Below are 14266 nucleotides of genomic sequence, written 5' to 3'. Positions count from 1 at the left end.
GCTAGAAGAACGAGCGCAATGCTCCGGTTCTTTGGTACTTTCCACAACGGTCGGTGCTTCGATTGACGGTGGACGGATGGAACTGACATGAGTTTGGAGTTTCTGGAACGATTCATCATTCCCTACTCCGAACTTTTTAGAAATGATGCTGGCCTTAAATTTGGTCTTTGTTACAGCCGTCTTTAGACTCCCGAGCTGCTCAACCAGCCGCATTTCATCCACCCAAATGATGCCCTTGAGCGTCAACAACACTCTGCCCTCTACGTGAAACGTTTCACGGTGTGCATAATCAGTAACCCAGTTCTGCACTGTTAACGTGGCTTTTTTGTCCCAGTCTTGTCCACCGTCGCATGGTGTTAGACCGGCAATCTGTATGTCGATCGCTTGTCCTGGCATCTTCCGAAATTCTTCGGGTAGGTGCAGCAGAAGGGACGGCTTCACTTCGACCATGCGCCCGTTATCGATCATCCGTAGCAGCACCAAATGCACAACGGAGGGATCTCTGTTTGCGAAAAAGAAAATTCAAACGGATGATGTTAAGCTGGAGCTCCAAAAGCAAAGGAAAGGATTTTTACTTACTTGCCCAGCTGGAAGGAGCAAATCTTACAGCGCCAGTAGTTGTGGTCGTAGAAAACGGCACACAGATCGTGAATCGCTACCGCCCCGTGCGTTTCGTGGCGATCTTCGTTCGCGTAGTACATCTGCATCGCGATATCGTGTCCCTGGAAGACTTTGTAATCATTCACCACATGCCAGTCGCTCTCTGTCGGATTGCGTTGAGCCTCAAGCCGTGCGCTGTAGTGTGCCGGCGAGAAAACGTACAGTACTTTCAACTTCACCAACGAACCGACCGAAGGCAGCTCTTTGCCGGCCAGATCGTCTATCGTGAAGCTGTGCCGGTTCCGGCAATCTCGGATATTACGACACCTGCCAAACTGCAGCACTTGCTGACAGAGTGCAAACAGTACCGTTCCGTCGGCCGCCTTCGCTTGTTCGAATAAGCTGCGAATTTTCTGGAAGCACCAACCCAATCGAGTAAGTATTCACACATAGGATTTGACGTTATCTCGCTCACCTGCGCTAAGCCAGCAATTTTTGGGGGGATCGGCACATTGTGAAGCTCCAAAAAATTGACCAACTTCGGTAGCTGCTGATTATTATCCTCATCCAGTAGAACAAGCGTGCGCGGCAGAGTGTTCGCTGCCATGTTAGCAGCTTCTTGTTGGTCTCTATCGTAGTAACCGAAGGAAGTAGCGAAACGGCGCGTGAAGGTGGACCACGATTCTGGCAGCGAGTAGTGGATGATGTGCTGCGCTTTGGATACTTTTAAGTCACTCAACAATGAATCGGTGGTGATCAGCAGAACCATATGACCGGGAAGATTACTATCCCATGACGTAAACCCGCCCAGCTTGATGGTCATTGTGTGCTCGTTGTAGACAAGGTGATTGATCGAATTTTGCGTAGCGGCTTCTACAATCTCATCGAGATCGCCATCATTTTTACCGACCACGATCGTCCGCTCTCTGCAGTAGTCATATTGCTTAAGATATCGAATCAATTCGACTGGCTTCTGATTGTGGTGCTGCACGTGCAGCCGGAATTGGACGCCCGCGTAAACCGCCGCCTCGATGTACGCCCCGATGCAGACGACCATATTTGTGTAGCGCTGCACAAAAGAGGCCAGTATCGGATTCCACAAGCAAGTCGTTATAATCATCTGTAGGTCGGGATTGTAGTTTTTTGTTAACAGTAACTTAAGCGCGGAACTCGAGTGTTGAAGTATTTCCTCCAGATCGTCGATCACCACCACCTTAATGCGTTCGCGGGAAAAGGCCTCCTTCATGCCTTCATATAGCCCTTGGTAGCACGCAGCCGTCGTTACAAGCAAAGCACAGGAGTTCAGCAACAACATCTGCGGGAAAATAAGGTCCATTATCATACTGCAGAGCACCTAAACTAAAGAAACGTACAGCGGTTTTCTCCACACTGCGTCTAGCATAGCAGTCGTGGACGGCCAAATGATGGTTCACTTCCGTGTTGAGCATGGTGCGGCAGTAGCATGCTACCCGCTGCACTTCACGCGGTGAATGGCAGATGATGATGCCGACTGGTCCAGCACAGGCAGGAGTGAGCTTCTCTTCGATTAGATTCTACGCGAATGTGTTTGACGAAAAGAGAAACAGAGAAAAAGCCAGGTCGAAAATTGGGTTTGCAAAGTCTTACACCTGGACCTACCTTCACGACTGAACAGACCGCTGGTATGTAGGCGAATGTTTTGCCCGACCTTGGCCCATTAACACAGACCAAAGAATTTCCGCGCATGATGTTGGGCCAAGCGTATGCCTGCAATCGGTACAGTGTGGTGAATTGTAACAACTGTAGCTGCCGGTGGACGTAAGAGCAAAAGTTTGCATTTTCAATGGCGTCTATCGGCTTCGTGGCGCATTTACCGTGCACCAGCAGACGATGGTACTTTAAACGGGACAGAACCCTGGAAACGGGAAACGTGAATCGCTTAGAAGAGACAAGTCAAAAATCACCCCACATGAAAGGATACTCTCTCGAAACGAAGGTTTTGGAGCCACTATTAATAAATACACAACCGGGATGTTCAATGGTCGAATTTATTAACGAACCCAAAATTCAGAAATACAAAGTTCATTTGCTCACTTCTAGTGCCTACAATTTAAAGAGTGGAGTAAAAATACTGTAAAACATTGAGAGAAGTGTGACATTGTTTTCCAAGCAAATTAGAAAATCGTTTTAAATTTTCGAAAGAAAAAGAAAAGTTTTCGTCAAACATCGAGGAAAACTCCCGTCCGTCGTCACTGATAATGTAAAAAAAAAAAGGACGGTCACAGTAGAACATTTCAAACTCTCGATCACTCGCTTATTATTACTTATTGTTCGTTAGTGGTACAGTAAAACCATATACCATTAAATGATCGTAATTCTCTAACTGTAACTTGTTGGAATAAGCCGCCTTTCTATTACGTGTTACGTGCGGGCTAAAGTACAATGCTTACCATTGCTCTTCATCGACAACTTTCTCAAACCTTTTATTGGGTTTAGCGACGCGCACGTTGATGGGCTGGTCATGTGCTTTAGGAACCGTTTGTTGCGCTGTAGGTGTTGCTGCAGCCTTTTGATTGCTCTTTGGCTTATTTTGTGCAGAGGCGACTTCTTTCGTTTGCCTGACTGTCGGCGGTGGATCATTTTGATTCGGTTGCGTTTGCTGAGGGTTAGTCGCCGTAGAATTGGTCGTCTGTGGCTTACCGTTGCTTTCGTTCGTTTGTAACGTCTTTTTCATATTTTTCATGTTTTCCATCCTCGACCTCAATTTACTCTTTGGTTTTCCTACGGGGTCACTAACTGCTTCAGGAACCGGTCCAGTGTCTATCATTGTACTAATTGGTAAAGCGTTTAGGTCAACCGTGTTGCTATTGGCGGACCCAATTGTACTGATAAAATTCAGTTGTTGTTCATTCAGTTTTATGGAGCCATTGGAAAGAAGTGAAGGATCAAAGTTCACGGGGAGTCCATCATTCGCGCAACCTTCCTCAGCGTTATGAGCTTTTTGTAGGGTTTGCTGTTCTTTCTGATTACGCTCTGCGGTCTTCTGTTTCACAGGTTCCGGATAGTGCGCTACACATGAGGCTGGAATGAATGGTATCTTGTTTTTGGGTTTGAGTGTTCCAATCATACTGGCCGATTCATCGAAATCGTTCTCGTTCACTTCATTCCCAGTAGTATTCATTTGTTTTCCCAACGACTCCGTTTTGATCACGTTCAATGAAGCGCTCGGTTGTACTATCGATTCGTTGACCTCCGAAGAACAGTAGCTACTTTCGGATCCGTGGTGTTCAGACATAACTGAAAAAGAATCGATGTACAGGGTTAACCTCGAAGGATCTAAAGTTGAAACGAACGGACGCGATGCTCACATATCATAAACGATTTTGGGTCCGCCTGAAGTGCCAATCCGATCTCCAGCAGAACGCTATGCGCGCTCACAGTCGATCGCTTCGGAGTAACAACAGACAGCTCCCCAAAGCTCACTTCCTCTCGGCCGACCGTGTAAGTTACGATGTTATCCAGGAGTATTTGATGTGCGCCTTCCAGAAATGTCTTAAAGACACCAATCACATACTTATCCCACGTTGGGGAGAACCCCTTGCTCAGTCGATCTTCATGTGCATCGAACAGCTGGCGAAAAATGGTAAATAAATCCAAAAGTGGTCGATCGTTCCTCACTGGTTGTTATCTTACATGCGTTGCCGGCAGAATGTTCTTCACGCCACCACACCGCACGGTGGTGGGTTTCGAGGAAAACTTCTCCGGTAGCGCCATCAAATAGACGGCATTTAAGCGTGTGGGCATTCCCTCATCGATTGCCCACAGCCGCATCTGAGGCACGCCGCTACCGTCGTCACTGATGCCATCTACACGGCATCGGAACCATTTATCCTGGATCGGATCCAGACCCGCTACGATCTGGTGCGCGTTTAAGGGAGAAACAAAAGTGTTTGTTGGCAGCCAATGGCTAGTGTTCCTTAGCTTACCTCTCCGAGCACCGGTTCGTAACGCGCGCTAGTCTTTCCAACCAGCTCAGAGTAGTGGTTGGCACAGTAATCGTCCAAGTCCGCCTGAAACTGCCTGTTATCCCGCCGCTGCGGTCCCCCACCGAACTGTTTGTACCAGAACCTGTGTGGGTTCTTGAAGTGCGTTATTACAATCTGCATTGTGCTGCGATGCAATACTGGTTTTCGGTTGTAATTTTCGCACGTGCTTGCTGTTAAACTTGCTTTGGCCAGACAATGAACTAAAATGCCGTTTCCCGTGCGTGCGTTCAAAGATCCTAGCAGCGGAAAGAATGTGTAGCTGTCAAACATTGATTGCGCTTCTAAACTGTACCAAGGTTGATACAGCATGTGGTGAGGTGTGTGGCTTCTAAAAAAGCCAAAAACACAAGACGCATTATTTGAAAAAAGTGAAACAAAATAGCAAAATTGCGTAGTTCATTGAGTTTAAATGTTCGCTAATGAACATTCTCCGACAAAAATCAATCTACGGCACCGCAAAACTAGAAATACTTTGTGCATAACCTGTTGGTTGCTGTTTCCCACCAACACATTGTCAGTGGGCTCTTTTGACAGCTTGTCTCGGTTTTGTTGCTTCGTTTTGGCTCAGCGGACACGTTTGGTGCGAAAAGCATCCGCCAGCATTGGATTGTGCAAAAATACTTTCGGGCCGTGCTGCTGATCGTCTCGTCGCCCGATAGTCGAGAAACTATTATTAACCGTACGCGTGCTGTGATATTCATTCGTAGGGTCAGCAGATAATCTTGACCAGCGGAAGGACTGATCGGAAATCATGCCTCGAGGTACGGCACTACGATGGCTTTCGGGTTGACTACGAAGGCAAGGCGGGCGAATGTTGGGGGGGAAACGATACCTTTCGAAACGCCCCGTCGCTGTATGGTGTGGAGATATTTTTACTTGCTGCTTGCTTGTGTCCCGTAGGAAAGTACGTTAATCACAAAGGTCGCAACCGTAACTTCACGAACCCCGAGGAGCTAGAGGCGCAGCGCAAAAAGGACGAGGAGGAGAAAAAGTGGCGGAAGACGCGCGAGGGCGAATCGAGTGAGGAGGACGAAGACGGCGAAGAAAACGAAGCGGAGAGCGACGATTCCGATGAAGATGAGTCCGGCGACGAAAAGGCGAAAGGGGCCGAAGGAGTGATACAGATCGAGAACCCGAACCGTGTGGCGAAGAAGGCACACAAAAAGGTGACGGAGCTGGAAGAGGACGACGGTCCGCAACTGACGCGCCGCGAGAAGGAGCAGATCGAGAAGCAGCGGGCCCACGCCGCCTACCAGAAGCGGCACGCGGAAGGTAAAACGGCTCAGGCGAAGGCTGACCTGGCACGGTTGGCCATCATCAAGCAGCACCGCGCGGAAGCGGCTGCTCGGCGCGAGGCAGAGAAGAAAGGTACAGCATTGCCCGGGGAGGGGGTGGCACGGCTAAATTCCACTGACTTTTGAATGTGATAATTTTGCAGAAAAGGAAGCCAAAATGAAAGGTACAAATTCTTAGAACTCGAACCGATGTGGATAGCGGGGATAAACGAATTCCGTTTTGTTTAAACCGACGACCGCCACCAACGTTTACTGCCATTTGGATTTATGTTCCAAAATCGCAGTACAGCGCGCAGGCGTGGTGTTCCATTCACTCGGTTCTAGTAAACATCTCAACAGCTGATAGGCAAACGGGTGAATGCGGGAGTGTAGCGCCAACCATTTCACCGACTTGTAATGATAAACACAGTAAAATAACCGATTAAATGATAAATATATTACTAATTGGCCCTTGCAGTCTCTAATCGCATAATTTTCATTTTTTCAATTTTAATTTGTTTTTATTCCTACGAAACTTGCCCTAATCATTGTTGGGTGAAAAATTGAAGCGAAAAGAATTATCCGACGGGGCAATTTTCACCGTACCGATCGCTGTCCGTGGCGCGCTACTTTCTTGTTCCAGCACTTCATCGCCAGTGTCGTTACCACCGTCGGCCGTAAAGTTGAACCGGAAGTTTTTCTCCCCACTAAGAATGGCAGACTTTTTAAGATAATGATAGCGCGTTTTTTCTTTCAGCTCCTCAAACCGCACACTTTCCGGATCGACGGACAGCGACTGTTCCTCGGCGGCCATTTTGCTGCGGTAGTCACCGAAGGTGGTACGCATAATCTGTCGTTTGCGAATGATCGGTTGCGTGGCGCTCTTCAGCGTAGTGAGTAGTTTGGTTGTGTCTTCCACTGTTGGATAAAACGTTGATACATCAGATAATGGGAACGATACCCTGGAAGCGATTGTGGCTTTTACCTTTTTTACTGTTTTCACGCACTTGGGGCAGGCAGAGGGACGACTCTAGCTGTTGAATGCACCAGTAAAGTTCCATTTCAAACTGACGATCGGACTCGGATTGTGCTGGATTCGTTGGCGACGGGTCGTCGGTCGCTGTACGTGCAGGTTGATTTGTGCCGGGTTTAGGGATGGTCTTCAGCTTTCCCGTCGTCTTGTGAAGCTTCATTCTCGGTGGTGCCATCTTTTAATAGTTGTTCACCAATCGAACAATCTGCTGTTGGAACAAATGTGTGTGCTTTGTGTTGCTTTTTCGTCTCGCTACGGACCGGAAAGTGACAGGAATCAATATAAACAATTCGCAGTTTCGTCAAGGTTACTATAGACACTTTTGGCACACACTCAAATCCTTGCCTGTACAAACCTTGAGTTTGGAAACAATCTAAATCGATCTAATGGCCGGTCTACACGCAACGATAACGATATCGATATTAATGTCACTGACGCAGATGTAAAAATCTGAAAGGGCGGTTTACACGCTGCGATCTGCAATGCAATATCGCTCGAAGTGACATCTCCGGAGACGTCATAAATGTCACTGCCGCGGGTGGAAATCTGAAGACCGGCCATAAAACCCGATGAGAGGAAAGTAAATTCAATTTTATCGCTGTATACCGTATTAGTGGTGTCCTGATCAAAAAGGTTTGTTTGGCCATTTTAAAATGAATCGGATGTTTGCTAAATCAGGAACAAATGCTTTAAAAAATGCATCTTACACTTTATTTCCAGCGCATTGGGTTTATATTGGACCCATGTTTTTAATTGCATCTCTTGCTGCCTCCGCTATGCCATGTTCAGGTGAACCCTCTGGTTCTAGTGCCAAAATTTGTTCGCTCTCCTGCAATAACCGTTGAACCTCCTTTAACCGTCGCCGAAGTTCTGGCCGCTGAATGGCACCACCTTGGAACAGCTGCCCAGCTTCGATCATAAGAGGTACGTGCAGCTCGTAGAGAATAGTTCCACGAAGCCTACTCAATCCCGGTTCCAGCTGATCGATCACCTCCAGCAAATCACGGCAAAGTGTTTCCTTACGCTTCAGCTGCTCCCGGCTGAGGTTCGGAATCAGGTAGCCTTCCGCTTTGCCGTACAGTTCACACAGAGAGTGCTTGGCCGACAGTAACAGATGGTGGTTTTCGTGCAATACGGTACCGTACGCCGTAAGAAAACGCTCGTATCCTTCGACATCGTTCCCACCTATACTGTCCAGCTTTTGGAAAGCTTTCTCGAGCAGCAGTACAATTGTTTGGCATGAGGCTGCGTTTGGGCACCCGCCATTGCAACGCCAGTCGGCTTCCTGATCAAGAGGACTGCTTGGCAGTAGGTATCCTCGGCGACACTTGGTGCATCGCACGGCGCTGCAGAAGGTACCGAACTCCGTCGGATCGCTACAACGGGCACAGGTGCACCAGAAGAACTTTTCCTCCCACAGGTGCTGCCGTCGTTTCAGTGTTCCCTGCAAGATGTAGGCATAGGCCAGGGTCAACGGCTGGCCAGCCTTGACCTTACCGAGGGTTCGCACAGTAAGTCGATGTGTCTGCGGGGCGTCCGTGTGGCCGGTGTTGGGTGTACAATCGTGCATTAGAAGGTATGCCTCCGGGAAGAGGGCACGCGCTTTGACCGGTTCCTGACCCACCTCGAACGCGTTCACCTCGATCACACCGCAAATGGTGTGAAGCTCCTGCTCGCTAAACTCCTGGAAAGCCCATTCGTCGCGTATGCGGCCCACGATTGCCTTCTGGTTGCGGTTCCACAGTTTCGGGATGGCCTGGCGCACGCTATTAAGTGGATCCATCTCCAGGATGCCCGCGTAAAGGGAGGGATCAACGGTTTGGAGCAGCATACAGCGCAAGGTCAGCACTGCTTCGTACATCAGCTTCAGTTCATCACCGCTGGCCGCTTGCAGGAGGCGCTTGACGTTTTTATCTCGCAATGGAATGCACTCTAGCGATCGGTGGGTACTGTGGGGCGACGATAGGCCCGCACAGTCTGGGGAGCATATCCGCCAGCCACAGCTACCACACCTGTCGGAAAGTAAATGGACCCGTCGATTAATACTTGCACGTCGCACGTACAGTTTAGGCAATGTTATACCGAAAATCGTCACTTCCGGGGTCAAAGGTACTGTGGCATCCCAAGCAAACTGGGTCACTTTCGGCACACGGGCCCACAACCAGTGGGTCAGTTTCGAGTATCGTTTCACCTGCCTTCAGATCCTTTGCGGCCACAATGTATCTGTGTAAACGAGGGAAAGGAGTCGGTTAAGCACGCCAAGGAAATGAAAAACAAATAAAAAACCAGCAGATCGCTGTGTTTCTTTTGAGATCGCTACGACTACAAACCTTTTCGAAAATCTTATAACTCTAATCATTATCAAGTTTAATACACAATGTAGGTAGGTATTTTAAAGTGCAGTATTTTTGTCCTGTTTAAAAAGCAATTTTTATGTTTCGTGGTGTAGTCATTACATTTGGGTTGTGACAAAACAATAAAACAAAACGAGAACTCAAGTGTTCGACGAAGATTCCGGAATTCTTAGTTTTGATATATGTGAACAGCGTGTTCGCATCGATCCACGTGATCGACTCGTCATGTATGGGAGTTCATCTTGCGGAGATTGACGCTTTTACTTAAGCAGCGTTACTTCGGCAACTTCTTACTCTTTACAATAAAACGCTAACCTACCTTCCGACCAAATCATTACGCTTCACGATGTACGGTTTCCGGCCATTTCTCTGCTCTTCGTCTAACTCTGTGGTGACACTTGACACAGGCAGACAGCATGGCGATGCTGGTTTTTTGTTTTTCTGCAGCGAACGAAAAATCATAGAAAAAATAAGTTAGCCATTTGAATGTTGTAACATAATCTAATCACAACTACAGTATCGCAAGCACAACGTTTTTGAAGGTTTCCGCTTCCATCCACATCCTGAGAATGTAAGTTGAACGCCAATCAGAAGGCTCATATAATGCTGTGTAATGAACTGCAATCGATCACAGCCGTTCAGTGTTCTCGCAACACGCGTGTCGTACATGGTATATGCTTACGCTTTGCACACGTGCACCGTTCGAGGCATGTAAGTTTCAAGCATTTGTCCCAGTTTGTTTCAGGTCAAAACGAAGGGAGAGAGACAAAAGGACTCCGTCCAAAATGCGGCAAACAAATGTGGGCCTCAATCGCGATCATTACTGCGCGGCGCAGCAGCAGCAGCAAATGCAAATTACCGCAACGCGTTGCTTGCATTCCGAACCGCGGCCGGTTGCCATTTATTCGACGGCTTTCCATCCGTTAACAATCCGAATTTCGTGAAAACGTGAACCCCACGGTGGGCCCCGGACTGTTTACGGACTTAATTAATTTGCCTCACTCCTCGGTGGGAAAGCAACGGCCAATGTGGCGCAGGGGACGCCCTCGCCCTCTCCGACAATGTTGCTGGGTTGTCCATCGTCCGGCGCTGCACAGCATTGATTATTAACGGCGCGACCGTTTTTTTTTTCTCTCGGGACCCCGGCAGGTTCCGTTATTGCATTTGGTACGTTTGTTCGGCGAATGCATGCAATTAATGCAACGGCACCGTTTGGCGGACGCTTTAACGTACCCAAAAAGGGGCCCCCTCGAGACCGCCGGTAATCACGTTTCCCGTTTTTAACGTGTTTCATTTTTAAGAGCTTCCTTTACTAATTTATATGCCCGGCTGCCCGGGGCCTCAAAATAATCCATTAATGCACGAATTAATACTTAATTGGGGCCACTTTGGGAAGTGGACCCCTTCTCAACACCGTTGGTTGGCTTGTGTTTCACCAACATGATGTTACAAATGGGTGTTTGTTGTTTCAATTTTCAATCAGGCGTGTAGCTTTAATTTTGCCGTTCGGTATGAGTTTCGTAAAATGTGATAAAAAGAAACTCTGCAACAGTTGCCAGCGTCGGATGCGGTCGGTTCACATGATTGCAAAGGAGTTCGTAAAAACTTGCCGTGTTGGCACCACGCCAGACCGTGGTAGGGCCAGCGCATCTTATTAGTTGGAAAACTTTTTCCAACAATCCAAATCCCACTCCATCACGATAATCCGATTTCCGTCCCCTAACCATTGTCAATTGGTAGCCCCACCGCCCGTTGCTGTCAGTAACTTCATGTCTTCTCCCTGGCAAATGTGGCCATTTGATGCAATTTGCATGTTTATTGTTTTTCCGCCTTTTCCGTGGCAGGCGGCCATCAGCAGCAGCTCGCACGTTGGTCTCCTGCAAGGTGCATCGCATCGGGTGGTTTGCATAAATAAACTTTGGCCCGCACACGTGCACCTGTTGCCGCATCACAAAACACATCGTTCCCACCCACTGACGGAGAGAAAAAAAGGTGACAATATTCAAGGACATTTATTATACCGCCGGAACACACATGTTCACCTTTGTCAACCAAGCGGTGGCGCAAGCGGCTCGGCTCGCGACAAAGTGCGACGAAGAGGCAGCGGCCTCTTTTAAAACGATCCTCACGACGAAACCGCACCGACGTGTCGTACGAAAATGCTGCTAAATAGTGGTTTTTGCGAAACGCTAGCGGTTGGCCAGCACTTAATGGTCTCGCCGAAAGACGCACGACGATCACGACGCACGCGAAACAATTGGCACGGCGCCCTCGCGAACACACGCGTGCGCGCGTCCTGCAGAGAGAGAGAGAGAGAGGACCAATGACCGACGACGTGTGTTGTGAGGGATTGAGGTATGTTTTATAATTAACTAAATAATTGCACGTCGCGGTGTGCTCCTTTCACGGCGGCGCGTGTTTCGGCGGTTCGGCCACCAGCTTCGGGTTGACGGATAGGTCCGGTCCGGTCGGGCAATTGTTGCCGTACGTCGTACGTGTGACTTGCGGCACGCGGCGCGGTGTGTAAATGTTCTTCACGGCTCGGCGGACGGGGTGGCGGTTAAATGGTTCGAGACTATCGCGTCTCAAGGTGAGGCATAAAACAATGTAACAATGCTTCCTTCCGATGTCGGAGCGCCATTGTGGGCCCCCGTGTAAAGGGCGGCTGTTTACAAGTGTTGACAATTACCTACGAATTAGTCGCGGAGATAAAAGCCGGCATGGCAGTAAATTGCCGTTGTGCCGTGTGGCGGGCGGGAAGGGAAAGAATTTGACGAAACAAAACTGGGGAATTTGATGGGGCACCGTGCGCCTCCACCATGGCTGAACCACCGTGCGCCTCCACCGATCTGCAGATCTTGGCAAGCCGTACGAATTGATGCCGATGCCTTGAATGAAACTTTCACCATAAGCAACTAACGGCCAGTTTCAGGGTATGATTTGTATAGCTATTTAATCTCTTATCATTTTTGCGTTACAACAGTGCTTCAAGTACACCTTTAACAAGACTTTACTTTCACACAGTTGTACCTTCTTCCTGTGGTTCGAAGGCATTTTCCGATCGGCCCGGTGTGGCGGTTCCACTGCACTCGAACCCAGCCGGTTCGTTACTGGCTCACGTTTCACGCAAATAAATCCACCGCACGATCGATTCACTTTCACGACCAATTTCACCGTGCTTCGCGCTCTGTCACCAGCACCGGACTGCCGTTTGTCGTCGGTTTCGGAACCGTTTGTTTCTTTTTTTGCTTCTTCTTCTGCCCGCTCTGGTGTGTGCCGTACTATTTCTTATTTTTAGAACCCCAAATCACCAACACATCGGTCGCGCGTCGCATCGTCGAACGCCCCGTGACCCCTTCGCCGCTACACTACACGGAAGTCCGATCCGGATGGGGGAAGCGAGGGAGTAAATTCCGAGATCCGCCACCCCGGATTTATTTATTTATTGTGGCCGCTGGAGTGAAAACGGGGCCATCGCGGCCACCTGGCCATCACCGTGTGCCAATGGACCAGATGTTGCCGGCAGGACAGATCAACCAGCTAACTGACACACCGTGTTTGATCTTCGCCCGAGTCCGAGTTCGACCACTTGTTGTCGATCCGCACCCTCCCAATATACCACCACTAATTCCTGCGTGACAAATGGCACACGATTTGCGCACGATTTGACGCAACCCATACGCGCGGGTGTCTAGTTGCTGGATCCTCGTTCAATGCAACCGTGCCGTGCCCGGGGGTTGATTAGGGCTGACGCGTTCGGTCAGAAGCCAACCGGTTGGAAGGGGGGTTTTGTTTTTGTTTTGGCCGATCGTGCTGTGGCCACCGTAATTTGAGCCAGCTCCGTGTGTTTGCGCGTGTTTCTTCGGAAGAGAACCAACCGCGGGCCCCGGGAGCCGACGTCTGTCGACGTCTGTCAAACAGTCAATTAAGTTACACGCGTCTCTCGGCACCTCGCCTCAATGTCTCTCTGTCTCTCTCACACTTGCCTATTATTCACATGCAGCGTTAATGCTAATTTTACTCTCAATCAATTGCACACCCCATCGGTAGCAGATGGGTTTTCTTCACAACGACGCGAAGATCGCTAGCGTCCGCCAGGCTGGCGCAACCGGAAACCCTGACATGTTGTCAGATCGCCCAGGCCGTTCCGGGAGGGCCGCGAGGGCTACGGCCTCTTGGCGAACTTCAAACTTCGAAGGGGCGAAGAAATGAAACAGAGTTCGTTGTAGCTTCACGTTTCAACGTACTGACACCTGTCGATCGTAATAATTTTTGAAGACCCGCGCATCGCTTTGATCCAAACTGTCGTACCGAATCTCCGACCCAGCTGGTTGGTAGCGTTGCCGTTGGTGTCACCGGGCCGAGGTTCTGACACTGACTGACTGCCACCTGCAGAGCAGAGGCAGGCCTCCGCCTCCGTCCGTTCTGACGGAGACTTAGGAACACAAACGTACTAGAACGGACCTACGACGGTGTGTAGAAACTTCAGTTGGTTTTGCAAAAAATGGATTCTGAATCTGCCTTTGCCAATCGCATGCGAAGCACCAACACGTGCCCGGCGTGAGCAGTTTGATGGATTGCAAAGCAAAAGCGGTTAGTTGAAAACCATTCTATCATCTTGCCACGGAAACCACGATTGCTGCTGGCCCCGGGGAACGGTTTACGAAACGTTTGGCTCGGGAAACGTCGGCAAAACGGGACGCCCGCCGTAAATAATTATGTGCATACATTCTTTCACGGCCTCGTGGCCATGCCCGCGTTTCAAATCAGAAAGCACAATTATAAAAGTGATGAATGAAGCAACCATCACATCTGTGGCAATCCGTGGCCTTATGTTTGATTTTCTCGTTTCGGTCGGATGAGTGTCGGGTTATTCGAGGTCCATGCGCGAGGGTGGCCCTGGTGCTTCCCAACTAGCGCCCCATGTGGTGGTCGGTGTTGTGCAGTAAGACGTTGCACACCACCCAAGATGATCCCGTT

The 14266-nt window shown here is 49.2% G+C and overlaps 4 protein-coding genes across 4 annotated transcripts in view; 1 reads left to right on the top strand and 3 right to left on the bottom strand.

Annotated features, from left to right (window-relative positions):
- The window catches only part of LOC131215081 (putative ATP-dependent RNA helicase TDRD12), a 6836-nt gene extending 1988 nt beyond the window's left edge, over window positions 1-4848 (bottom strand). The window contains exons 1-9 of the mRNA XM_058209457.1: window positions 4566-4848; window positions 4273-4497; window positions 3948-4209; window positions 3030-3876; window positions 2239-2494; window positions 1974-2153; window positions 1076-1915; window positions 580-1013; window positions 39-502 (exon numbers count right to left, since the gene is read on the bottom strand). Coding sequence (XP_058065440.1) covers window positions 39-502; window positions 580-1013; window positions 1076-1915; window positions 1974-2153; window positions 2239-2494; window positions 3030-3876; window positions 3948-4209; window positions 4273-4497; window positions 4566-4745 — 3688 coding nt within the window. The 5' untranslated portion in view covers window positions 4746-4848. The remainder of the gene's footprint in view (window positions 1-38; window positions 503-579; window positions 1014-1075; window positions 1916-1973; window positions 2154-2238; window positions 2495-3029; window positions 3877-3947; window positions 4210-4272; window positions 4498-4565) is intronic.
- A 325-nt stretch (window positions 4849-5173) lies between these two features.
- Window positions 5174-6386, top strand: LOC131206289 (28 kDa heat- and acid-stable phosphoprotein). Its single transcript, XM_058198792.1, has 3 exons — window positions 5174-5386; window positions 5526-5993; window positions 6064-6386. Exons 1-3 carry the CDS (start codon window positions 5377-5379, stop codon window positions 6096-6098), a joined length of 513 nt encoding a protein of 170 aa, XP_058054775.1. The 5' UTR covers window positions 5174-5376; the 3' UTR covers window positions 6099-6386.
- Window positions 6341-7173, bottom strand: LOC131206287 (UPF0488 protein CG14286). Its single transcript, XM_058198791.1, has 2 exons — window positions 6885-7173; window positions 6341-6817 (listed from the first exon to the last, which is right to left on the bottom strand). Exons 1-2 carry the CDS (start codon window positions 7105-7107, stop codon window positions 6441-6443), a joined length of 600 nt encoding a protein of 199 aa, XP_058054774.1. The 5' UTR covers window positions 7108-7173; the 3' UTR covers window positions 6341-6440.
- A 484-nt stretch (window positions 7174-7657) lies between these two features.
- Window positions 7658-12452, bottom strand: LOC131214441 (SET domain-containing protein SmydA-8). Its single transcript, XM_058208819.1, has 4 exons — window positions 12317-12452; window positions 9606-9727; window positions 9015-9155; window positions 7658-8944 (listed from the first exon to the last, which is right to left on the bottom strand). The coding sequence occupies exons 1-4, from the start codon at window positions 12338-12340 to the stop codon at window positions 7663-7665; spliced, it is 1569 nt and encodes a 522-aa protein (XP_058064802.1). The 5' UTR covers window positions 12341-12452; the 3' UTR covers window positions 7658-7662.
- Window positions 12453-14266: the final 1814 nt, after the last annotated feature.

Source organism: Anopheles bellator, chromosome 1 (assembly GCF_943735745.2).
Source record: "Anopheles bellator chromosome 1, idAnoBellAS_SP24_06.2, whole genome shotgun sequence".
NCBI lineage: Eukaryota > Metazoa > Arthropoda > Insecta > Diptera > Culicidae > Anopheles > Anopheles bellator.
Note: the sequence above shows the minus strand (reverse complement) of the source record. Positions and strands in the feature narration are given on the sequence as shown.

Coding starts and splice junctions, on each gene's coding strand:
- LOC131206289 (XM_058198792.1), top strand. Junction 5,994..6,063: donor GCGCGAGGCAGAGAAGAAAG/GTACAGCATTGC, acceptor ATAATTTTGCAG/AAAAGGAAGCCAAAATGAAA.
- LOC131206287 (XM_058198791.1), bottom strand. CDS start 7,107: ATGGCACCACCGAGAATGAAGCTTCACAAGACGACGGGAAAGCTGAAG. Junction 6,818..6,884: donor GCGTGAAAACAGTAAAAAAG/GTAAAAGCCACA, acceptor TTTATCCAACAG/TGGAAGACACAACCAAACTA.
- LOC131214441 (XM_058208819.1), bottom strand. CDS start 12,340: ATGCCTTCGAACCACAGGAAGAAG. Junction 9,728..12,316: donor CTTCGAACCACAGGAAGAAG/GTACAACTGTGT, acceptor CGTTCGCTGCAG/AAAAACAAAAAACCAGCATC. Junction 9,156..9,605: donor CGTAATGATTTGGTCGGAAG/GTAGGTTAGCGT, acceptor TCGTTTACACAG/ATACATTGTGGCCGCAAAGG.